General features: G+C 35.3%; 1 protein-coding gene and 1 long non-coding RNA gene across 3 annotated transcripts; both read left to right on the top strand.

Annotated features, from left to right (window-relative positions):
- Positions 1-12,080: 12,080 nt before the first annotated feature.
- LOC147534411 (uncharacterized) lies at positions 12,081-15,329 on the top strand. 2 transcript variants are annotated; one of them, XR_015227737.1, is made up of 7 exons: positions 12,081-12,229; positions 12,310-12,500; positions 12,770-12,857; positions 13,478-13,613; positions 14,230-14,288; positions 14,451-14,694; positions 15,081-15,329. It is a non-coding gene; the product is annotated as an uncharacterized LOC147534411 (long non-coding RNA). The 2 variants fall into 2 exon arrangements; XR_015227738.1 differs by having other exon boundaries at positions 14,451-14,856.
- A 9,808-nt stretch (positions 15,330-25,137) lies between these two features.
- LOC147534410 (putative ubiquitin-conjugating enzyme E2 38) lies at positions 25,138-26,088 on the top strand. The gene has a single exon (XM_086650122.1). The coding sequence runs from the start codon at positions 25,138-25,140 to the stop codon at positions 26,086-26,088; it is 951 nt and encodes a 316-aa protein (XP_086506248.1).
- Positions 26,089-27,235: the final 1,147 nt, after the last annotated feature.

Raw genomic sequence — 27,235 nt, 5'->3', positions numbered from 1 at the left:
TAGTGGAAAATACTAACAACATGAAAAGATGTAGTTGTGGCCTTGTGGGAATGTATGTCGTCAAGTAATCTCACGTTAATAGAAGTAGGGAAATGCTAATGTACAAAAAATCTTTGACAAGATTCATGACACGATGAGCCACACGGGTAAAAGAACGGTTCAGATCAAAGACAAACTTTGAAAAAAAAAATGTCTTTTAGTGAAAATGACTCATCATGTCAAGGATTTTGTTATTGTAGCACTGCCGATAGAAGTATTTGACCCCCTCTAAAAATTTAACGGGTTATTTCCCGAATGGCCCCACAAATATGACCAGATTTCCGCGTGGCCCCCTAAAGTATCCAAAATGCCGAGATGCCCTCTTTTGTGTTTTTCAATGCATTGACTGAAAAGTCAACTTTTCACTTTCCTATTATACCCTTTTGTCTTTTTTTCCTTCTTAATTTCTCCTTTAATCCCCCTACCTTTCTCCCTTTCTAACTTTTCATCTTCACCTTCTTCTCTTTTTCCTTCTCTCTCTCTAAAAAGAACCTCCATTGATGAATGCCCTCTAACACTTATTTCTGCTGATGAAATCTTCGTTAATGGTCAGATCAGAGGTTTGTGATTTATGATTTCTCTAGTCACATTCTCATCAATGGAAGTTCTTTTTAGGGGGAGAAGGAGAAAAAGAAGATGAAAAGTTAGAAAGATTAAGGACTCAAGAAGAAATTAGGAAGGAAAAGGACAAATGGGTACAATAGGAAAGTTAAAAGCTGACTTTTCACTTGAAAAACACAAAAGGGCCATCTCGGCATTTTAGATATTTAGGAGGTCACGGGGGTATCTGCTCATACTTTTGAGGGCCAATCGGAAAATAACTCAAATTTAAACACACCTTTCATTACCCGGGGGACCCCACTGAAATGTCAAAACATACTATAAGGCAACACATCCGAATTGCTGGTCTAAAGAATACTACTAATTGTTATGTACTTTTAGTCAATTTATAGAGATTTCTCCTATTTGAGTTAATTTGTTATTATCCCCAACCTATGACCAAATGCCAAGGGGAAGTCCCGGATGAAGCTTCCATCTGTCTGAAAGAAGAAGAAGTCGAGTGCAAATTTGGGCAATATCAATGGGGTCATGTTTTTTTTTAGGAAACCATAAATAGATACAGTCTCACAGAGTCCAGTAGCTCTAAGGAGAGTACATATCAACGACCAAAAGTAAAACAATAAGTATGTGAAAGAGCGTATATAAGTAATATGTATGATATATCTTAGATGTGGTTGTGACTCTAAATCCCATATTGGAGTTAATTGTTGTCATATCAAACGAACTTGGTAATAACTCATTCACACAAATCGGATTCGGACAACTTTAAGCCTAAATTCACTCCACAAGAATCCAACTACCAGACCAGCTACTTTTTAATTAGGTACCGGTTCGAACAGGTCATACAGAAATTAACTCATTTTTTGAATAGAAGTTTTAATTTTATTACATGGGATTCACGTCACATGACTTTGATTACATCAGGAGTATACACAATAAAAATATAACAAAACCCAACAACTCTCGAAGATTTGTAGTTTATTTATAATTTGAATTACAAAAATGGTGTACTCGTGGGTATGCATCAATCCTCTAGAATCGAACTGAAATCAGTAATCTCTCCGGTTTTAGAGGTGTACCATACTAATTCAACAAAAAAGAAAAGGTGTACCATACTAGAGAATATAGGGAGAAACTGTTGTCATTGACAAGGATGAAAAGTCACAAATGAGTTTTCAGATATGATGCAATATCAATTTTTTTCACGACCATGTGGCACTTTTCTTTTGGTTGCACGACCATGTGGCACTTTTTTTTTTTTGTTGAAAGGACCATGTGGCACTTTGTCCAACAACAGTATCTCCCTACATTCTCTAGTATGTACACCTCTTTTTCTTGTTGTGTAAAATCGTAAACGAGAGCAAGATAGTGAATGCTCCCAAATCTGAGCCGTTCAAATCGAACGTCTCAGATTAAAAGAAACACTTGATGCATCACGTTTTACCACACGTGATTTTGAGTTGCGATTGCATATCTGGGCGGTTTAGATGTGGAGTCTGATTTCCCTTTTCAACCCTCCACATTTTTTTCAAATCAGACAAAACAATGAAGTTTTTTAAGCTACTCATAAATGTAACAATAATATTGAGAAAAACAGTAAATTTCAACTGATTTGAAGATACTAATTAATGTAACAACATCAAAAAAAAAAATAATGTAACAAATTTGTCACACCCACCTTAACAAAAAAAAAAAAAATTTGTCACACCCAATGTGATCTTAAATCTGTTTCATCTTCTCCTATTCACCCATTTTTTCCAAACTAACAAAATAATGGAAGATACGAAGAAACCTTCACCCAAAATTGTAAATGCTAAATAATGCACCATATTTGTGTTTAATGATGATTTAGAATCATCTTCCCTATTTCCCCAAATCAAACAAAATATAACGGAAAAATTTGGGGGTTGGAATTTTTTTTTTGTTGAGGTTGGGGGTTGGATTTTGAAAACAACTTCTTTTTTGTTTCTTATATTTTTTCGAAAAGCAACCATCTTTCGGTGAGCCTAAATGAACTAAAAATCTAACATAATCAAAAGATGAAGGGCAATTTGATTTAATATCATACCAACTAAACTAAGCATCAAGAGTAGTGTGGCTTTACTTCAATCATTTGATCACTACGTATTTCTTATTCTACTTTCCAATAAAATTGGAATGAATCACTCAATAGAATATACATGAACAACATTTACACCTTTTTTTTTTTTTCTATGAAGCATTTACACCATTAATAACCTAAAAAACTAGGCGGATGTGGGTGAAATGTCATTAATGTCCACAGTCATAACATTGATGGAGTGATAGTTTGTGCCATGCATTAATGTATGTATGTATGTATGTATATACGCATGATGGGGTGATTACCTAGTTGTGGAAAGAAAATGATACTAACTAGAAATAGAGTGGTGGAAAGAATCTGTGCACACAGTGGGACCCAGCTGAATGAAAAAAAATTCTCTTACAACAAACAGAAACAAATAACGGCTTTTATTCTTAGTGGGCCCTCCTTCTTCTTCTGAGTAACAAACTTGAGCTATCATCTTCTTGAGTGGCTGGTTCCTACTCTCTGTCTCACCTTTTCATTTCTCAAACTTTTGAAGAAAGAGAAATGGATAATAGCGCTATGGAGCCGACTATGAGGTACTAACTCATTTTTCTTCTTCTTCCCCAAGAGAATGTAGTAATGCAATTCATCAAGAAGAATAATAATGATCTCAATATGTTTTTCTTTGTATAGTGTTATTGGATTAGATTTGAAGTACCTGTTCTTATAATTAAGAGAATGTAGTAATGGAATCCATCAAGAAAATGTAGTAATGCAATTCATCAAGAAGAATAATAATAGTACAGATGAAATTCTTAGATATTCAAGTAGTCCTGAAGCAAAATCAATGGTTTTAGTTGGTTGTTCAAGATGTCTTATGTATGTTATGTTATTTGAAGAAGATCTTAAATGCCCTAAATGCAAAAGTACTGTTTTGCTTGATTTCCTCCATGATAATACCACCAAGAAAACCAGGAAGAACAATTAGCTAAACACATCCATCAATTACTACTCTCTCTCTCTCTCTCTCTCTACTTTTTGTTATGGGTTTTAGTTGAAAACCTTTCTTTTTGGGATTTTGGGTTAGGGGAGAACTTTTATGTGTTTTCTTAATTTTTCTGTTTAAGTTCTAATGATCTACTTCTCTGTTTCACTTTATCTCTATTACAAATATATTATATAGTATTAGGTTTTATTTTAAAACAAAAGGAAGAAGAAAGGAAATGAAGAAATAATAAAACAGGATCATGTGAAATGTTGAATGGAGTACATGGGTATTGGGTCAATGCAAGTCATCAAGAAGAATAAATATGTTTTTTCTCAATATGTTCTATGTTTTTCTTTGTATAGTGATATTGGGTTATATTATACATGGATATTTAATTTTATAGACATATACAATTGTGATTCAGTACACAAGTTATACTAAAATATCGAATCACTAAGTTCTTTTTGGTCTTAATTGTGATCCAGTGAACAAAAACAGGATATTCATTTACCAGGGAATGAGGCAATTTTATATTTCAGCCCCTATTTTATTGTGGTAACTTCTTTTTGATTTGTTTTTCACACATATGTTAAAGCTTATTAGTTTATTTTAAAATCTGCTTAACACTATCTCTATTTCAATTCAGACAGCGATGCTACTTGTATGGGGAGTAAATTTACAAATCTTTGCTGCACTCGGAGTTAACTATAGGGAATTACTCCATGTCAATCACGACCATTTCGCAATTTATCGAGTGAGAATTTCTTTATATTTGTTTTTAAACTACAACTACTCATTATGTGAGTTTGATTTGCCCATCCCTCCGGCCTTAACTAGGCCTAGTGTCACAAAGCCTTAGATAGACCCAACATAACTCGAAACTACACAGACTTTTCCCTGTTGATTGTTGGGTTGGTTCAATGTCACTTACATAAGCAAATAGAGTTGTATTACAGACTTTGGGTTTACTTCTATGGATCTTTTTTTATTACAAAGCCTTTAGATAGACCCATCTCTTAGATAGACCCATCTGAGATCCTTGTCCTGTTAAACCTAAAGCTTAAACCCTTTAACCCCATCTTGGCCCAATGATCTATAAGCTCATACATGTCATCCTAGAACAATGTCACAACATAAGATTTTTTATGCAGGATAGTATAAATGACCAAATGATGCATATCCAAGATCAATCACACATTACATGAAAAACTAAAAATCAAAACAATGATTTTATGCATAACCATTTAATGTATCACAAGATATTTTACATGATTCGAAGTCATTACAATGATAGCTTAAAGGTTTTGTTTATGTTTCCAGCGTGCAGGGGTGATAACTTTGGTTTGGGCAGTGTGCTTGATCCTATACATCAGTCATGCAAATTATGAACCATGGGCTTCAACCATTCCTGTTTAGTACCTTTTTCTCCTTTTTCACATTTCAACAATAAAATTCTCAAGTCAAATGACTACATTTAATTTACAATATATTTTTGGTTTACTCTTGCAGATTTTTATATGTCCTGCCATAATATGCTGCTATTTGTACACACGGGAAATATTGTTTGATTTTATCATACGACTCAGACGTGTACTACTTCCCTTTGGGGTAAGTTTCTCTTCACATTATATTTTCTATTGGAAATAGCAAGCATACAAAAGGAAACAATATTTGATTATTGTCTTGTTGATTGATCTACTATCAATACAACATCCTCCACGATCCGTCTTTTTTTGGTGTTAACAATGCTGGGACAACACAAGGACTCATTGATTCCCTAGTAACTCCTTTGTGAAGCATCTTTCCAGCTTCTGATACATCTCTTCAACTTGTTGATTAAATTTATTTTGTTTTTAGGCAAAAATAGAGTTTGCTGACTATTTCCTTGGGGACATCTTAAGTTCAACAGCAAAGGTATGAATTTTATCTAAAAGAAGATGTAAACAAACAAGACTACATGTCTTTAACTCTGTTCATGTTTTTAAATATCATTTCAGGTTATATCCGATTATTCATGTTCGGTCTATCGAGTCTTCAATCCTAAGGTTAGTTTTAAACGTTGTTAAATTTGTGTTTCAATCTAAAGTCTCTCCAAATGATAGAACTTATGGGCTCAAAGCTAAAAAAACGTAATACATCAAACGAATGATTTCTGATGAGGATATCTTCAAGTTCAGCTAATTACATTTTACTTTATAAAAACTATGAAGGGTGCGAAAAATAGTGTGGCCTGCTGGGATGTTTTCCTCCCGGTCCCGGTCGCTCAAGCTTTACCCTACTTGGGTTTTCTGCTCAGATACATTTTCAAGGAACGTTATAGTCTTGCCAACTGTTTGTCAGGTAAGATCTTTTATGCTATTTTTATTAATTTACTTATTTTATTATTGTTTTGTTATTTTCATTTCGTTTTAATTAATTTAAGTTTCGGGTTATTTCAGCTTGGAAATACGTACTAGCACTTTCTCCTATTGTCTATTCGTTTGTGCAACATTACAAGGGCACTCCAGAATGCATCTCTTGGATTCTTACAGCAGCATATTCATTGTGTTCATCGATATGGGAGTGGTACGACTGGAGATTATTCCAAAGGTGATGACTCTATTTTCATTATAAATCTAAAAGTAGGAGCTAATCATTTAATTAAACATTTTGCTTAGTAAACTCGTTGATACCTGAATCTTCTAGTTCATGTATAACCTAGTTAATGTATTTAGGTAATGAGTCATTATGTAAAAGTCTAAGAGTTCTGCATACAGAGAGGCAAATAGGATAATTCATAATAGAATAATAACTTATAGTAGAATCTTGAGAAACAATAAAAAATCTACTATAAATATAATATTTCAAGTTAAGGTACTAATAATTTAGGAGAAGAAACAACAAAGGGCTAAAATAATTTTGAGAGAAACAATTATGAATCTAGATTTTGTATGAGGGTTTCTTTATCAAATTTCATATTAGAACAATTTAAAGAGAGAAACAATAAAAATCCTAAAACAATCTAAGATAGAATTTATAAGCTATAGCAATTTTGAATCTGTTGCACAAGTCTAATTCTTCAAAGATTAATCTAAAATAATTAGTTAGAGGAAGAACAGCAAAATCATTATGTGTACCTTCAAAGTGGTACAGCATCTAAAGCCATATAATTCTGAAGGGAAGAATAAGGGAACCTTTGATAATTGGACAATTCGTACGAATACGTTGTTCCGATCGGAACATGCATGGGATGTTGTAGAGATACGCTATGTTGGATGATTTGTTAGAAACACGAAAAAAGGACCAACAGACATTCAAGCTAACACATTAATGTTTCGTGAACGTAGCAAACACAACCACCTTAAAGGTAACGCAGGAGATCCTTCAAACTTCTCCACAAAGGTCTTACAAATACGAAGAAGATTCATCTTAGGACCTTGAGAGGTGTATTCAAAGCACTTGCATGAAGAATTTTAGTTTATTTATGATTATTTTTATAAAAAGTGTTGGTTGTTGTCAACCAAATGACAAGGAATTGTGGAGATGTTACTGATTCTTGTATCGTCGAGGAGATTTTCAATCACTAGAGTCGAAATTTAAGCAAAGTACTGTTGTGGCCATTGAAGAATCTAAAGTTTGGAATTCAAACCACTCGACAATAGTTTACTCTGATTCTGGAAGAGGATGGGGAAGACAACGAAGAAATTTTGATTCAAGAAATAATGGAAGAGATTTGAAAGTTACCAGTGGAGTGCTATAATTGATATTAGTATGGGTGTCAAATGAATGTCATAGTGAAGAGGCTAACCTTGTTAAAGAGGAAAAAGAAGATGCAAAACCAGTTTTATAAATGACACATTGATAATGGTGCACTAAGATCAGTGGGATCAGCTGAGTGTGGATTAGCTCGAGCTCGGCCGCTCGGGTAGAGCCCAAACCGATCCTTAGCCGAAACCCCCGAGCCAAGGGTTCGGCGAGTTACTCGGTGAACTTGGCTGAGCCTATCTCGACACATAGTGGTTACCATATAAAAGGTGTGAGAACCGATAGACGTGGTGAGTTTTTGTGTGACAGATTGTCAGATTGAATTCATTCTATAACTCAACTGGGGTAATTAAGAACTCTGGTCTTTCTGGCTAGTTATCCAGTATTGAACCTGTGAATTTTGAAGAAGTTTATCTTGAGAGGAAATGGAGAGATACAATAGATTATGAGATCAAAGCCACTGAGAGAAATGAGATTGGAGCTTACATTTCTTCCAAAAGGAAAACAAGTAACTGGAATGAGATGGGCAAAATAACGAATGAATGCAGAAGGGAAAGCTCATAAATACAAGACAAGATTGGTCGTGAAGGATTAAAACAATATGTGGAACTTGACTGGTGAAATTTTTGCAGTAGCTTGATTAGAGACCATTCCACAATCAAATTAGAGACCATTCCTAAATGGATATGAAGTTTGCTTTCCTTAAAGAATATCTCAAATATGAAGTTTATGCCGCCCAACCAAATTAGTATTTTGTGACGGGGCACGAAGATAAAGTACTCATATTACATCTTAAAACAAGAAACAAAAGCATGAAGTTAAAGATACGACAAATAACAAACTTGAGATAACAAACGTTGCACTTATGACTTTTTATCTTGGCATTGAGATAAAGCAAACAACTAAATGAGCTATTACTTCTCAAGATCATTATGCGAAAGAGGTTTCAAATGGAGAAGTGCCAGTCTGTGAGCAACTCTATGGTATATATGTAGAGTCTTGTAGTCAAAGTTTGATGACGGGAGATGGTAAATCAAACTCTGTTCGAAAGATGAGTTGGAAGTCTTAGGTACTTTAGCGTGCACAAGACCTAACATTCTTTATAATAGTGGAGTAATTAGTTGTCTTATGGAGGTCCCAATAATGACTCGCTGGAAATCTGCAAAGATGGTATCCCGTTATATCAAATGTAATCTTGAAAATGAATTCTATTTCAGTATTCTCATGATTTTCAATTATTGAAATTGTGATAGCGATTGGGTTGGTTACTCTGACGATCGAAAGAGTACAACAAGGTTCTCTTTTTCGCGGAAAATACTGCTTTTACATGAGTTTGGAGAAGCAACTTCTGGTGACTTTATCCACTTGTGAAGCTGAATATGAAGTATCTACTTCTCGTGGTTGCCATGTTATATGGTCGACAGGTCGAGGAAGATACTTCAACTCTATTACTCATCCAAAAGGAAGCTACAAATAATCTGGTTGGCAACAAATCAACATTGTCCTTGTATTCATGGTCGAAGTAAACACATGAATACAAAGGTATGCACCATAACGGAGGAGGTGAAACTCAAATTTGGGAAGTCAAATAATCAAATTGTGGATATATTTACCAAACCACTCAAAAGAGATGTTTCAAAAAGATAAGAACATTGTCTAGAGTTACGAAGTATAATGGTTAAGAAACTGTTCTAAGTAAAACCGATAAGTTAATCGTTGCATAAGTCTGTGTGGTTCAGGTTAACTAGTTCATGTGTGGAAGTCCAAGTTTAGGTGTTAAGTACAAAAGGAGTTGAAAATGCCAAGATGTGTGGTCTTTGTATGTGAAATCCAAGGTTGGGAATTAGGAATCTGGAAGGAGTCTCTTTTAGCCTATAATATCTACTATGTTACAGGTCAATACTTAAGTTTTGTATTTCTATAGAAAAAGGTTTTTGTTATAATAATAAATGCTTCTCCTACCAATTTACATATCATTTCTCTGGTTTACTTAATTTTGTAGGTGGAGTGACCCGGATCTACGAAGAAATAAACATTGGCTGATAGTAAAATTGGTAAGCAAGATTGAAATATGGTCTTAAGTTAACTATTACTTGATTTCAGTGAACTGCTTTTATTTACTTTTTTTTTTCGTTTGGCTTGAGTTTCTATTAGAAAGTTAGGTCAAATTTTGATTAGCTGATATAGTTCTTTACTTGTATAAGCATAACACCATGAAAAACGATGAAGATATAAACAAAAAGTAGTATCTTTTTGTAAATTTGGGTGAAAATGTGATTAGCTGATATAGTTCTTACTTGCATAAGTATAACATTAGAAAGTTAGGTCAAATTTAATTAGCTTCATCCTTTTTGGAGGCAAAAAACTAGCAATGACATAGTTAAGCTATTGGTGTTAGCACTATAACAAGATAATTTACTAGCTTAGTGGTTAACCAATTCCATCTACACACTAAAGTCATGGTTGGTGTGCAGAAATAGAAGACTTACCATAGTCCATAAATCACATTTCATAATGGTGTTTCAAACATGAGACTGCATCATGACAATTTTATCTCTATTTTACTTCATTTTTTTCATTGCATCTGCAAGACACTAGGGTTTTCTCAGTACAAGTCATCAAGATCCATATGTTTCTTAACAAATAAAAAAGATATATCTAGAAACAAACTTACTGAACGAAAATTATACACAAGTATGTTCTTATTCCTCTATATCTTTCTCCTTCCTTTCTACTTATTACTTAATTTGAACATTTGTAATTTATTTCATAATTTGGGCCAAAATCTTGCAAGGAAACACATGTATGTCTAAATATATTTGGAGAAGCTTTAAGTATCTTATTTCTGTGCAGATGATTTATATGGCACTTCCTCTATTTGACCTGATTCTACGCTTTACCTGGTTATCTTCATTCTTACTTCGGAAATGGATAAACCATCCCGTTACCATGGTGGTGCTTGCATTACTAGAGGTACTTCGACGGGGATGGTGGATATATTTCCAAGTCGAAGGCCAATCAAGCATTTTGCCTACAGTTCCAGCCACCCTTCCATTACATCGAAGGCGGTATTCCCGGATGATCCGAAATCTCCGGGGAAGGCAGCGTTTGCATGAGCATGAGCTACTACCGGTGATCCCGTCGGGCCAGTCTGACCAGGATGTGCATATACCACAGATTCAGTCGGGCCAGCCACCCCAGCGCGAGTCAGAGGACGACCAGAGCTCGTCACAGGACGACCGGAGCTCGTCAGAGGACGACCGGCGCGAGTCAGAGGACGACCGGCGCGAGTCAGAGGACGACCGGCGCGAGTCAGAGGACGACCGGCGCGAGTCAGAGGACGACCGGCGTGAGTCAGAGGACGACTGGAGCGAGTCAGAGGACGACCGGAGCGAGTCAGAGGACGACTAGGTAGCCGTGTGGTGTAGTTGCGGGTGTTGCATCGTCTTGATGTAGTTGCGGGTGTTGCGTCGTCTAGTTCACGACGAGGGCGAGTGACTTTCGACCCAATATATCTTTTCTATTTGTGGACATGTGATGTTCTTCTAATGATTAGTGCGTGCTGGACTGCTGGGCCTTTCACCAGCTGAACATTTATAACTTTGAGTTCTAGTTATTTCCTGATTGTACTTTTATATGTCTTTATTGGCGTATACTGTTCATTCACAATTCTCTGTTGTGTTTTTGTGTGTGAACGTTTACTTTATGTGTGTTCATTAAGAATTTCAAGAACTAACAGTCTTCTGAAGGATTCAGTAAGGATTTCTTGTCGTCTATATAGCTTCAATAACAATGTTTTAGATATTAATTGAGTTGTAGTTTGTTAAGAAATCTTGATTCTCTTGGGTGTTTTTTTTTTGTCTCTCACATTGAAGATCAAGAGTTGGTGATCCTGCACAAACTCATTCTAACCATTGATAAATTTGTGGCTGGTGTCAAAGGATCAGCTATAATTGTTTAATTTGAAGTTTTAAGAAATTCCAAGTCTTTAAATCTGCTATGTTTAGCTTTCGTCAATACTCTAATAAATGGCTGATACACATATACTCCCAAAAGTAGCAGTAGCAGAAGTAGACATATTGTGAAGTGCTAACTGATACTTGAGGAGTTAACCTCTGTGAACTCCGTTTCTCATCTGAATTGGCCATCTGCCATCACTATGAAAAAGGCACTTTAGTGAGGATTTTTTGTAGTCTGTCGGTACCAAGGAATAAAACTTCGGTTTCGGTAGAAACTTCGGTGATCCCGAAAGTGGAAATGTTTCGTGGAAACGTTTCGGTCTATGTAGAAACTTTACAAATTTGTGTAAATGTTAGTATCGTTATTAACGTCTCTTTAGAATTAAAAGTTAGAGGCCTAATATGCATTAAAGTAGTTAATTTAGGGTTTAAATTAATTTATTTACATATAATAACCTTAAAACACTTACGTTAGGAGCTAATTTGCAATAAAATAGTTAGTTTAGGGGGTCAATTTTCTGCTAGGTTGAGTGAGGGGCTATATTTACTTAAGAATTAATTATTTAGGGGTTAAGTAAAAAGATGATTTTTAAGTATACTACGAGTTCATGAAGGCGCCCCTCCAAATTGTTTCTAGCACCCCTTCAAGACATTGGACAACCAATTGTTGACTGGACAGCGTAGTTTTAGGTAATACACAACAAAAGTCGTAAAACAAAAACCCTCGTCTTCTTCCCATGTCGAACCTTTTGGAAAATTTTACTGATCAATATACCCAAAAAGTGGTCGAACAGAAACCCTCGTCTTCATCCTGAACAACATTCATTTGGTTCCTTCTTACATGAATGGCGGAGGGTAAAGGATTCACTCTCTCTGATCCTGCCTTCCCAGGTATTCACTTATTATTGCTGATTTTGGTTCTCACTGGTAGTCTTATCATCTTTAACTGAACTAGTAATTCTATTTTATAGTTCAACCCAGATTTATGGATCCTTCAAAGGATTTGGCTGCTTATGGTTATGGAAGTGTTGCTTGGAAAGAGAGAGAGAGAGAGAGAGAGTGAGGAGAGGTGGGAACAAAAGCAAGAGAAGTTACAGGTGATGAAGAATGAGAATGGCGGTAAAAATTGGGACGATAGTGGCGACTGGGCAGATCTACATTTGTAAGTAGACAATAATCTTCTCCAGGTTTCTTGATTTTATATTCCTGTGTTCAACTCTAAATCGAATAACATTGATATGTGTATGAATATTGATATCCAACAGTGGTATCTGGTTTAGGACCATATGAGTGGAAAAAACACCAAAAAGGAATGCGACCATACACGAATAATATTTTCGTCTTCCAATATCCAGTATTTCTTCTCTGTTCAATTGCTCATGCTTTTATCTAATTTGCCTTCTAAGTATTGTAATTTATTGTATATAATAGGTAATTGTGGAGATAATAGGAGAAAAGCTACATGGAGATCGATCTCGTTTCCACAAGTCTTACCTTTAAATTCGACGAAATCAAAGAGGTGATTTTTCCTCTTTTTCATATGGACTGCTGTTATTTCTTGAACTTCCGTATAGTTATTTATCAGAAATCGCAACTCTTTTTCCATATGGGACTGCAGAGGCTCTGGTGCCTCCTGATTGGCTGGGAGAGAGAGCCCTTTCTCACTCGATCTTGAGAAACGAAATAAACGCTCCCGACTCCGCCCCAGCCGGTAAACCAATATTCGCGTGAAAGCCCGCTAGGAGGGCCTTCACAGCAAATACAATAGTTGAGGCCAGAGCCCCCGAGCAGCCCCGTTGGACTAAGAAGAAAGATAGGGCTAGTTCTAAATGTTTTTCGGAGATTTCGATTATCATTTTTGGGATTTTGGGGAAAGTCGATTCCTTTTTATAGAAATGCTATTAAATTTACAGTATTTACTATTAGATTTGGATTATCATTTGTCGTTGTGGTGCTGCTGTTGCTGCTACTACAGCTTGGCGGTATTGCTGCTATAGCAGCAGCTTAGTGCTCCTGGTGCTATAGCAGCTGCTTGGTAACTAGTATTTAAGATGCCTTTAAAAATACACTAGTTACTCAAAACTCTTTTCTTTCGTGCTGTCACTGATTTCTGTTTTGGGGCATATTTTGTTTAAACAGTTGTCTTTCAAGATGGATAGGTGTCTTATTAATACTGATGCCCATGTAATTAGTCGATCTGAGGATGGGTTCACTTACATTTGGGATCCAGTTGATGCAACTGTAGTTTCAAGTTCTCGAACACACTGCCTCTGTGGTAAAGTTTATTCTCTTGATCTTCATGTATAGTAGCCATTTCTTACAGCAAATCATATTCTTGACCGTCCTGTATGGATCTATACTATGTTTCATTTGAATTAGTTTACAACAATGATGCATGAATACCATTAAAACTCATGAACTATTATGGGTGTTTCAGTGTTTGCATGTTTCTCATTTCTGAACTATATAACTTAACAATTGATTTATTCATTAAATTCATGATCCCATCCCTAGTTTCAATTTTTACATAGGCCCCAAACACCCGTACGAAAAAAGTCATGAGATTGCAATTGTTGCAAACTAAATTGCTTGATCTGTGTACAAAACGATAATTCTGTCCAACTTCCACCTTTGAGCATGCTCCAAGTAGATGATAGATAGTCTCTATGTCATCCTCTGCACATAATAAACAGTTTTGATTGATATTTGGTACTCTCTGGCCCAAGTTTCCTAAGGTTGCTAAGCCATTATGAAAGATTATCCAAATAAAGAGCTGAATCTCTTGTTCCATCTGAGTTTTCTTCCAAAAACGAGGCCACGGATCACTACTAACTTCATTATCTAGAACTGGGCTTGTAATGATAGAAGAGTAATAAGATTTTTTTGTGAAGGTTCCTGTAGCAGTCTTTGTCCAGACTCCAGATTGGGTTATCTCTGTGCATTGTAGAAGGTAAGCTGAGATTTGTTATTGCTGTGGTAGTTTCTTGATCGAAATATGAGGATAAGGTTTGCATATCCCACTCATTTGTTTGATGATTTATGAGATCTGCTACACACAAAAAATCTGATGGTAGATCTTGAATTAATTTTGGTCTGTACCCTTCCATTTCAGGTAGCCAGTTGTCATGCAGTATTCTAATATCTGATCCATCGCGTGTTGTTTCTCATGGTATTCCTTGTTTGTAAAAGAGATTTCCAAAATGGGGAGGAAGGTTTGTTGCTATTCACTGTCCAAAAATCATCTTTTGTGAGATATTTAGCCTTTAATAACTTGACCCATATTGCTTGGTTGTTGCCTGTTGGTGAGGAACCTCCATGACATTTTTGCTATTAGTGATTCATTGGTGTCACCTAAGGTACGGATACCTAATCCACCATTTTTCTTTGGGCTGCTTATAATTTTCCAATTGATAAAGTGAAGTCTTTTTTTCATCTATGCCGGGCCCCCACCAGAAGCTTCTCTGTTCTTTCCCAAGCTTCTTTATTACTGTTTTTGGGGTCATCTGGTAACTAAAGGGGTAAGTACAGAATGGCCCAAAAACATACTTTATGAGCATTGTTCGACCAACCTGTGATATCAATTTTTGCTTCCATCCGACCAACGATTTTGTAAATTTGTCCATTAACCAGTTGTAGCTTTGTATTCTATTACCTGGTTTGAGTATTAATGACCCCAGATATTTAGCTTGGTCTCTCATTAGTGGAGCTTGAAGGACTGATTTAAATTTTTCTATAATTGCAGGAGGAACACCCGTGCTGAAGAAGATAGAGATTTGTTGTAGTTGACTACCTGTCCTGAGAAGCTAGCATGCAGATATATAAATTCTATAATAGCATTTAGATTTTCTATGGGAGCTTTGCCGAATATAATCGGCAAATAAGAGGTGAGAGATTGAGGGTCCTTTATTGTTTATCATGTATCCTGTAAAAGGACACTGAGCCTCATACTGTGATGTAAGTAGTGATAGTGCCTGTGATGTTTGGATAAAAAGGTATCGTGATAAAGCACACCCTTACCTGAGACCCCTCGAACCCTGGAAATTGCCATATAGACGCGGATATTGAACTTAGTGGTTTTAACGCAAATTAATATAAGGACCATAAGTCGGACAGAGAGGCCAGTAGCATTGAACACCAGCTCAAGAAATGACCAATAAACTCTATCTTAGCTTTGACCAGCCGTGGTTTATTAAATGGGAGATAATCAGTTAAAATTTTAGGTGTCTAATTCGTTTCAGTCACACGACTTCTTTCTCCTCTTCCCCTCCCTCTCCCCAAAACCCTAACGCTTATCTTCCTAATCTTCTTTCAGTTACTAATCCTCACATTAATCTCTTCTTGACTGATAATTCACCCTCTAACAATATGCAGAATAAGGATTTCAAATTTCTTCATATTCTTGAACTGATAATTAATCTTCCTCTTTTTTAAAGCATCTGTGTTGAAACTGACTGTTCTTCTTCTCCCATCTCTCTTGATCGAGCAATTTTATCTTGTAAGTAGAGATTCGGTTTTTAACTTTATCACATTATGATGATGAATAATGTGCATGTTCAAAAAGTTAAATAACTTTGTTCATTGGTTCACTGGAAGCATTTGTTGTGAGGCTAAATGTTCTTCTAATCTTTCTATGACAGGCAAAGCATTTGTTATAGAAAGATTAACAAAAAATCTCGTGCAGGTATGTTATCTTTTTTGTTGCAATCTATTCAATTCACGTTAGGGTTGATTTTCGTGATATTTGAATCTCTAAACTCCCGTTTCTCACAAATTCCATTTCAATTAATTTTATTTTCACTCTCAGAAATTCATGTTCTTATATATAGATTGGGATGTGATAATTCAAGGTTGTGTCCGCCTCTTGCTCCGCAGAGGTAAGAAAATTCCCATTGGATCTCATTTTGTTATGTACAAATCTACAATTCTAATAGTTGTTCTCGAGTGCTCAATGATTCTGATTATTCTGTTGGAGAATTTTCTCTTTTTTTGGTAATGGAAATGCTTAATAATTAGGTCAATGAGATTTTCTTATGGTGTACTCCGCTGGTTATGTTTTTGTTGCACGGAAAACTTATCAATTTATCACACTTGCAGAAAAACTGCAAACTATTACCAAGAAATACAATTACACAAATTGATGAGATGTCAAAAGTGCCAAAAACGGTTCACTCTCCTCGCCAACTCTTCTTTGTTTCTTCCCCTCCTCGATATCCAATCCAGTTCAGGAGACTCATCATCAGATGTTAATGTAACTCAAGAATAGTATGCCTTAAATGCTCGTATGGATTCTGATTTTCGAGTAATTTATTAATGTCTTCAATAGTGTTAAGATAATATGGCATTTGGATCACAGGTTTTGTCAGACTTTTGGCTTTGCTTCCTCTTTGGAAGGTAATCTTTCAACCCCGAATTTGAATGACATTTGATTATTGTGAGTTCAAATTCTGCTTTTTGTTCGTGATGTGATTGATTATAATTTGAGTCAATAACGTCAAAACCTATTAGGCCAAAAATTTCGCGTTTGTTGTTCAGTTTTACTAGCTAATTTCAACTTTTTTTTATTCAAATTCTTAGTTCTTATGATGAGTTTCTCGATCCATTTTCATGTTTAATTAGTCCGGGATCTGATTTTTCCTTGTGAGAATGAATTTTCTCTTGCAGATTGAGACTAATTTCTAACGAACCACAGTTCTTATTAATGTTTTATATACACCTTTCTGTGTATAGAAAACATGATAATAGATTACAAATCTAAACGGGCCAACAGCACTGGAACGGCAGTTCTCATTAATGTTTTTTATACACCTGTAGGAGATTAAATGACCAAATACTTTACTGTTTCCTGTAGGTGTCTTCGACGAATTCATATATTGAATTTGCTTTGAGTAGTAAAATATCTTAGTTACTTTTGCAGAAGACACGCCCATGGATTTGCGAAGTTCTTTTGGATAAGTTTATTATGGGGTTTCTATCGATGGTTCTACTCTGAAAGAGAACAATGTGGAGTCAGGAGTCTCACAGTGCCCTGATTTTTGGTTGAAAGCTTCGAAACAATTGTTCGCATTTCTTGTCATTACCATTAATTCTGCTTATGGTAGATTTTTTCTTAAAAGATTGTGTTCTGATTCCTTCAATTTTCACAGTTTTCTTTAGCTTGACTTATTCTGGATCCAGGATGCTTTTTTCCCATATTGGCATCTTCTGTACTTGTCTCTTTTTTGTTCAGAGCTGTGCTCTCATGGGTAAAATAATATGCCATTGATACATGGGCAAAAAGTTAAATGATACCCTGCAAAGTTATTGAATGACAACCTGAAGAGCTTGAGGTTGCAAGGTTTGTGATTGTTTTCTATTCCGATTTTAATATCGAAGTGTATATACATGACCTGGTAGTTGTTAATCATCGTCTATGCAATTTCACCGTTTCCTCATCCTAGGAGTTGCCATGTATTTATCTCCATTTTCCTCATCCTAGGAGTTGACCTGGTAGTTGTTAATCATTGTCCGTAACCGCTTATCCATCTGATCAGTTGACATGTATTTATCTCCATTTTCCTCATCTTAGGAGTTGGACAAACTTTTCAAGATTATCTTTTACATCGGTCCAAGTATTCATTCCAAAATCAAAGACAAACGCCTCACTGCAGTTAAAATAGTCAGTAGATATGTTTGTTAAATCATCACAGAAAGATTTAATATGTTGACCTTACTTTTCTTTTTTTGCATTAACATGGACCTTACTTCAGATTAGGCTGATCTAGATCTCAAAAAGTAAAGAAAGTCAGTTACGCTGGTCCTTTAGTTATGCTACAGAAATCCACAAAATGCAAAACATTCCAGCACCTAGCTTCGACCCATATGGCTATTTGAGCAATTTGCATATGGATCCAAAATATAATCTTAAACTGGAGTTCGACCTAGGTTCTTCACCAATGGCCTTGCGTCACCTGCTTGACAACTATACGGAGTTTAGTCCTATGACTTTTTAAGACTGTCAATCTCATGGAGATTTTCACCGAAGTTTCAATCCTTTGGAAGGAGGAGAAGCTTGCAAAGGAGGAAAGAATTCAATCGAAGGAGCTACATCTAAACAAGTATCTTCTCTTAAATCATAGCTCTCTTATAACACTGAATTACTGAAATAATCGATTCATCGTGTGTTGCCCCCACGAGTCCATCAGTTACGACCACCATACCTGCTTCAAGCGGAGAACTAAGTTATTATAAAAAGGTAATTTGATGTTAAAATGTGATTTTTTTGTTAAAATCTAAATTGAAGGGGGTAAGCTCAATTACCAATTACTCAGGGGGTAAACTCAATTATCAATTAATTTTGAGGGGGTAAGCTCAAAAAACCCTAAATTATTAGTATGCTAATATACATTCCGTCTGTGAATCATGTATGACTTCATTTAGAAATTTGACATTCTAGGGTAACAGAAATTCGATCTTCGAAATTACAGAACCATGTAAGTTTTGTATCTTTTGTTTTCAGTTATAATGAATCCCAGTCGAGTTATAAAAATGTATGCTTCTACTGTTTATATATTCATTGAGATTTGACAATCAAGATTTCCAAAATGCAGGTTACTGAGCTCAACTTGTTAATTGACAGACTAAAGAAGGAGATTTGACTATCAAAATTTCCAAAATTCTCATGTCAATTGATAGACTCAAGAACGAGATTTTGTCCTTGGCGAAGTTGAGGGATATTGAGAATTTATGTCAGACCCCTAAACTAGAGAACTCAATTGTATTGTCACCTGCCTCCATTCTTTCACAATTTTCATGGTTGCACAAATAAAGAAGAAAACTTATGGTCTTTTAATTTTTGTTTGTTGAGTAATAGGCACGAGCTATTCCTTAGTATTCAATAAGGCCAGCGTTTGGGCTTTGGGGGAAAGTTAAATAGTTTTCGGAGTGTGAAGACTTGCTCAAAAATTGGTCAATTTTGTTTGACGATTTTATTTAGGGGAAAGCAAAATACTTCTCTACCTCAGCTCTATCTCTCCACCTCACCTCACTCTCTCTCCACCTCACCTCACTCTCTCTCCACTTCACCTCACTCTCTCTCCACCTCACCTCTTTATCTTCTCCGATAAGGTAATTTTCTGGCCGGCGACCATGAAAAAAAAAAAAAGAAATTTCTCTCTCTAGAAACTCCGGCGAATTCGTCGGAGTTTCTAGAGAGAGAGAGAGAGAGACAAGGAGGTGAGGTGGAGAGAGAGTGAGGTGAGGTGGAGTGTTTTTTTATTTTCACTTAAAATTTATTTCTCCGCCTTCAATAAAACCCGACAAATAGATGTTAAACCGTATGGCATGATGTGTAAGCATCTTAGTGAGTTTGGCTAGTTTGAATTGAAGTCCCAACTAACCCTATATGAAAGGAATTCAGTAGGGTGGTTATAGTGGTAAATTCGGATGGAGTAGGGTTAACTTCGAGAGGGATGGATGGATGACTCCGGTAAAAAAGTCTATATTAACGGGTAAACTAGGATCCCAGATAATAAGGAAATGGTTGTTTTTAATAATAAGAATAGGATCCCAAACCCTATATGAAAGGAATTCAGTAAACCAGAATCTCCTCGAATAATAAGGAAAGGGTTGTTTCTAATCTAGAGATATATATAAATATATAGATGGGCAATTGAAAAGAAAGCGAACCTATTAACGAAGCGAGGAGAATGGGTGGTACATTGAGTACAGAACAAGTGAAGATGATGGATGAAGCAAGGAGCTTAAGAGATGAAATAGTGAGTATTAGAAAAGAAGCTAGAAAAGGAAATAAATTGATCAAGAGGGTAATTGAAGATGAAAAAATCACAATTGTCATTGATAAAGGAGCACCACCAACTGAGAATTACAAATTCAAGCACTTCGATATTATCGAAGCTACAGACGATGAAAAATCAATTGAGGATCATTATTATTATGACTATCGTAAGGAAAGAGAGTACAGTAACAAAACCACAAAAAGAATAATGAAAGAATGGAAGATTCTAGAAGAAAGTCTTCCCCACACAATCTATGTCAAAGCTTACGAAGCAAGGCTCGATCTCCTTAGAGCAGTCATCATTGGTCTACCAGGTACTCCTTACCGAGACGGTCTATTTTTTTTCGACATTCATCTCCCCTTCGATTACCCCTATCAACCACCATTGTTTTACTATCATTCATTTGGTTTTTGGTTGAATCCCCATTTTTCCCCTACGGGGGGAGGGATTTGTTCCAGTCTTTTAAACACCTCCTCAGAAGGACAAGTCAAGGAGGGATGGAATCCGTGGGAGTCAACTATTCTCCAAGTTCTTGTGTCTATTCAAACATTAATTCTCAACGACAATCCTTTTTTTGACTACCCCGATTTTAGGAATGGGGACGGGGAGAATGAAATGAATTGGGATTATAACTTAGAAGTATTCCCTTTGGCTTGTGAAACAATGTTGAGAGTTTTAGCTAGCCCACCAAACCACTTCCAAGAATTTGTAACTTATCACTTCCGTTGTCGTGCTAAATCTATTTTAGACACTTATAAAACTTATAAGAAAGCATGGCCATCCTCAAGAATCATAAGATTTACCACAATATATCAATCTATTGGTATTATATATTTAAGGCTTCATATGGCGTTCATAAGGAACGGATGGAACTTTTTAAGAGAAGACAAGAAGGATTCAAATTTCTTAGGTGATGACGTCCTCGATACTTTCCCCGGGGATTTTAGAGAGATAAGAATAATTGCATATATTTTTTGTGTCTGGACTATTTTTATACTGTTTATTTTCCCCTTCCCAATGGTTTTGCACGAGTTCTATGTGAGTACCTTCTCTTAACTTCGTTTGTGTTGAAATTTCTCATAACTTGAACAAATTGATTTTTGAATTTAATTATTTCGTTTATTATCTTTTTTCTTCCCTTATTGTGTTTCAATTACTTTTACTATCATTACAAAATTTATGATGAAAAAAGAACATGTTGGAGTTTGCACTTGGACATTAGAAAGATGGCGGCCGTGAAAATAAAGATTAGAATAGAAGGTAAAAATATAAGGTAAGGTGGCTAATACATGGACAACTAATTTTTATATGGACATTTTAGATGAACAGTTAAAAAAATTAAAATATTTATATGGACAACCATTTTTAAGTGCACATCTTTTTATTATTTTCACTCTTGTCCTCTAAGAACCAGAGGTTTTATTTTAAGTCACCTCTCTTTTCTTCCATAAATCCTAGACTTATCTTACTTCTTCTTCTTCGTCACCTACAAATTTGTAGAGAAAAAAACTTTGGAGAGACAGTATTTTGGATCATAATCTACTTTTCTTTTCTTCCAAATCTATTCTTCTTCGTGAACCCTAAACCCCTTGAAATAAAAAAAACCTAGAAAATTATAATTTTGGATCAAACAACAAGCGGATATGCTTGTGTTTCTTGAAAAACCCACGAAAGATGAGCAGAAACTGCTTGTGTTCGGCTGGTATTCACCATAGTCATGAGTTTGAAGTTCCAAAAACTAATACCATCCTTGGATTAAGTCAGACTGCCGTTGGGGTCACTTTTTAGGCTCCATGTTCTGGCTTATATTTGAACTACTTTTTTTTTCCTGTTGAACTATATTCGAACTACTTGGAATCACCCAAATAAATTGGTGGATGCATGAACTATCAAGAGAGTTGGGTGCAATGTCTGATGGAGTTAAATCTGTAGAAATTCATAGAGAACTTAGGAGGAGGCTTTCTTTACTCAATTCTGACACGAAGCCAAGAAGAGTTTATAGTGATGGACAGCTCGTGATGAAGAGGATTTTGGTGCTTTATGTTTCCTCCAAATGAGTTTGTTGATTGGGAACAATACAGGGTATTTGCTACAAATTAGGTTATGTGATCTTTATTGTTGTAGTAGAAGATCAAAAACGAGTGATGGTGAATGAAATTGGCTCCTTCTCGAAAAAAAAAAGAAAACATAAATCCTCACATGACCTTCTGGGAGACTTTCCCAATTAGACGATCTCTTCTTCATTCCACACCACCATATCTTCTCCGTTAAACTAGTTATATTGTTTTAGAATTGACGCTAGTTTAGAGAAAGATGGGTAACGGTTGTTTATGGAAGAATAAGAAATTAATCTAGGATTTTCTATTTTTAATTATTGTTTTTGTTAATGGTCCACAAATTAATAATGGTTAATATTTAAAGCCTTATGAAGTTGTCTCCTTATTAAATCAAAGTCAACTAAGTCAAACATAATTGATTTGAACATAATTGATTTGAACCGGATCCAAAAATAGTAGTCCATATAAGAAAACTGATTGTCCATGTATTGGCCACCAAATATAAACATTTAATTTTAGGGTGAAAATTAAGTTTCAGTCTATTTCACCTCTCAAACAATTTATGTTCATAAAAACAAACAAATTACTAGTCCATATTTTCAGACTTCTAAATTTGGTTTAACTTTCATTCTTATGTTACGAAGTACTAATAAATCATAAGATGTTTTGTTTGAGAATTAATGGAGATGAAAGATGAAAGAAGTGAAAGTGGCACAGAAGATTACGATAGAAAAAGTTATCATGAGAAATTAATTAGCTCGAGAAGTACGACATTTGACTTATCATATTCAATCAAAGTGTCAAAGGGTGCGGCTAAAGGCATCCTCCCAAACTGTTTTTTTTTTGGAATCTGATAACTTCATTGATTAGGCAAAGCCAAGATGGATTACAATAAGAAGAACAAAGCATAAAAATGTAACCCTATGCCCACTACTTATGAAGAAGGAGGCATTTTAGTTTCTATGTGATTTTAGTGGTTCCCCCACTATCATGAGTACATGACCCATTACCACCATATGGTTCCTTTGGTTGAGTAACTAACTACGAGTGGGTCAAAGTTTGTAACCGTTTCCCCACCGCGGACTGGAGTGATTGGAGAACTTCCATCGGCCGTCGGTCGGGATCCTTCTCCCATTTTCAGTCCAACATCTTCCTCCATGAAGGCAGAAATTTGAGTTTGAACATGATGAGTTTGAACATGAACAAAGAATCATACCGAATCAAAATCATGTTCAATTGGAGATTTGTCTGCTTCACATCTTTCGACCAAGATTGTATCATCCCTTAAGATCCATGGGACTTTACGTGTGACTAAATCCATTTCTCCTGAGGTTTCTAGGTTTGCAAGGAATTGAATATATGCGACCTCTGTAAATGTATATGGATATGGGAGATTCAGCACACCTTTGTAAATGAAGAGAGTTGTGAGTTGTTGAAGAAGCATCAAATAGGTGTCCATGACCAAACACTTGAACCGGAAGAAATACGAAAGCAACAAAAATAGATCCTATAGATCAGCAAAAACATGCCCTAAAGACCAACAAAGATAATAACTATTTATTAGAACAAAAAAAGAAAGAGATCCGGCGAAAGGAGGACTCTTCGCCGGAGAAGCAACAAAGATCGGAAGATTTAGTACAAAACGGTTACAAATTTTATAGAGAGAGAGAGACATAACAATGTATAAACAGTGAAGTTCGAGTCCCCTCCCAAACTGTTGTAAACACTCAGTCAAAGCACAAATCCGGAGATGTCCACGTGCAATCCGGTGCCTACAAAACTTCGAGGGCGGGTGCTTTTAGCCCCTATCTGTAACACAAAAAAAAGGTCGAGTGAGAATTTGGGCAATATCAATGGGGTCATATAGGAAATAATTCCTTTTGATAAATGAAAATTTTAGTTTTCTTACGTGGGAATCACACCAGGAGTATAGAAAATAAAAATATGGCATGATGATTAAGAGAGCAAACCCACAGTCATAACATTGATAATTTGATTTTTCAAGGATATAACAAGACCCTGCAAGATTTGTATTTTGTTTATGACTTAAATTACAAAAATTGTTTACTTGTGAGTATGCACCAACCCTCAAGAATGGAACCCATAATCTCTCCCGATTCAGAGGTGTACCATAAAAGAGAATACATGGAGAAACCATTTTCGATGACTAGTCACATGGTCGCGAAAAAATTTGATATTGCATCATATCTTGGAACTCGTAGGTGACTCGTCATCTTTGTTTGTGATAGATACTTTCTACAACCCTTTGTTATGTCCAATAATCTTTGGAGTCTGTTTCAACAAAAAAAAAAAAAAAAATCTTTGGAGTCTTTAGAATTTGAGAAAAAAGAATTTTAGATATATGGGTGTTATTAAATTTTCTTCCAAAATAAAATCCTTGTTCTTTTGATAGGAATAGAACAAACTTTTCAATCCGAAAAGGAACAAAGTATCAAAGACTCGCCTTAATTTCCTTAAGAATTGGTATTTATAATATTATACCACTGCAAGGTTTAATACTAGAAAAAACACTTGATTTTTCTAATGTGCCATATTACTCCAACTCAAAACAAATTAGTCTACAAGAATAGATTGACCATATGGCACGATGTGTAATGAGTTTGGCTTGTTTTAATTGACGACCCACCTTATCCTTATTTACACGAATTAGGGCGGTTACAGAGGTAAAATCGGATAGTAAAATAAGAATCTCAAATAATAAGAGCATCTCCAATGCAAGACTCAATCTTAAAATCTTAAGTGCCACCTAGGACTTTAGAATTTTTTTTGAGAAAGAATCTCAATTGAGACTCAACACATAAGTCAAATAGAATTTTTTTTAAAGTTTTGCTTTGGAGATGCTCCAAGGAAATGGTTGTTTCTAATCTTTCAGTTATGAGAAATATATACAGTGTAAATATATAGATGAGCAATTGAAAAGAAAGCAACCTCTATTAACTAAGCGAGAATGGATGGTATATTGACAACAGAACAAGGGAAGATGATGGATAAAGCACGTAGCTTAAGAGATGAAATAGCGAGTATTAGACAAGAAGCGAGAAGAGGAAATAAATTGATCCAGAGAGTAATTGAAGATGAGAAAATCACCATCATCATTGATAAAGGAGGAAAAATTGAGTATTGTAAATTCAAACAGTTCGATATTACCGACGGAGAAGGTGAAGATAATGAAAAATCAATTAAGGATCATTATTACTATGATGACTATGCTAAGGAAAGAGCTTATAGTAACAAAACCACAAAAAGAATAATGAAAGAATGGAAGAATTTAGAAGAAAGTCTTCCAGATACAATCTATGTCAAAGCTTACGGAGCAAGGATCGATCTCCTTAGAGCAGTTATTATTGGTCCATCAGGTACTCCTTACCAAGACGGTCTTTTCTTTTTTGACATCTATTTCCCACCCGATTACCCTTATCAACCACCATTGTTTTACTACCATTCGGTTCGTTTTTGGTTGAATCCCCATTTTTCCCCTACTGGGGGAGGGATTTGTTCCAATCTTTTGAACACCTCCGCCGAAGGACAAGAAACTGAACGGTGGAATCCCTCGGAGTCAACTATTCTCCAAGTTCTTGTGTCTATTCAAACCTTAATTTTCAACAACAATCCTTATGGTGGGCCGAACGAAAAATCTTCGGATTATAACAGAGAAGTATTCCCTTTGACTTGCCAAACAATGTTGAGAGTTTTAGCTAGCCCACCAAACCACTTTCAAGATTTTGTAACTTATCACTTCCGGTTTCTTGCTAAATCTATTTTAGATAGGTATAAAACTTACAAGAAAGACTGGCCATCCTCAAACGTAAGAACTACCACGGTATATCAATCTATTGGTCTTATATATCTAGGGCATCTTGATACATCGGCACGGTTTTGTATCAAGATGTTACTTTGATACAAATCTTCAGTGTCAAATGACAATCATATGCTTCACAAAGCTATTTGCTAAACACAACTAATTCTTTTTTATTGTCTTAAATTGCTAAACCCAACGCTACAAGAAAAAAAAATCAAATATAACCGAACTACTTTTTTTTGAGAAAATAATCCTAACTCTTATGACTTAGTCAAGCTTGGTTTAAACCTTAATAGTGTATATTTCATTAAATAAAACGGCTATATGACTTTTTTTTTGTTGAAGAGAGTACTATGACTTAGTCAAGTTTGGTTTAACCTTAAAATAAATTCTATTTTTATTTGATAATTTAATAAAAAAGAAGTTATGTCTAGTAAATAATTTTGGCCAGTTAAAACAAAGTTGTATTTAGCAATTTAAGATTCAAAATAATACTTTGCTAAATAAAACCAATAAACTAATTTTGATGTTGTTTAGCAATTTAATAAAAAAGAAATAGTGAAAAGGGAACTTGTTTTTTTTATGAAACGGGAACTTTAAGAACTAATTTTCTTTTACAAAATAACCACCTAGAGAGAGAAAGAGAGAGATTTCTTGCGCTTTACAGATCTTGAAACTCTCAAGAGTCTACGGGCACTCGAAACCTGAAGGCGGGTTCAGCCCGACCGACTCGGTGAACTAAATGAGTCAAACTCAAATTTTAAAGTGTTATCAGCCTTTCTCCCGAGCCCGACCAATTAATATTTGCGGGACGTAAGACGCTTAGTAATTCCCTCAATATACCCAATAATACCTATGCGGAGTGTGTGTGTTTGTATGTATCATGTATCGATACTCATATATATATATATATATATATATACATTTGCCAAGATCCAAGCAAATTTCAAAATGGTTATCTACTTCTTCTTTCTTTGTTGAAAGAAATGGTGATCTACTTACAGTAAATTTAAGAACAAATTAGCGGAAGAATTTTTTCTTATGTTGAACTACCATCAGTTCAAAGGTTGAAATTTCAGATGTATAAATTTTTCAAATTAGTTTATAACTAGAATAGTTCGTTACCCAATTTAAATTAATACCCTAGAAAAACTTAATCAAAGTTACAAAGCTCCACTAAGCATAGATAAATACTACTAATAGATAACTGATGTCATTTTTCTAATGAAAGATTTTTCTGGATGAA

The sequence above is a fragment of the Eschscholzia californica genome, unplaced genomic scaffold, assembly GCF_041429995.1.
Source record: "Eschscholzia californica isolate CP2 unplaced genomic scaffold, dmEscCali1.0.p SCAF_6, whole genome shotgun sequence".
Lineage (NCBI taxonomy): Eukaryota > Viridiplantae > Streptophyta > Magnoliopsida > Ranunculales > Papaveraceae > Eschscholzia > Eschscholzia californica.
This window is presented reverse-complemented; position numbering and strand designations above follow the sequence as displayed.

What these genes read in the sequence shown, in the direction of transcription:
- LOC147534410 (XM_086650122.1), top strand. Translation starts at nt 25,138, where the DNA reads ATGGATGGTATATTGACAACAGAACAAGGGAAGATGATGGATAAAGCA.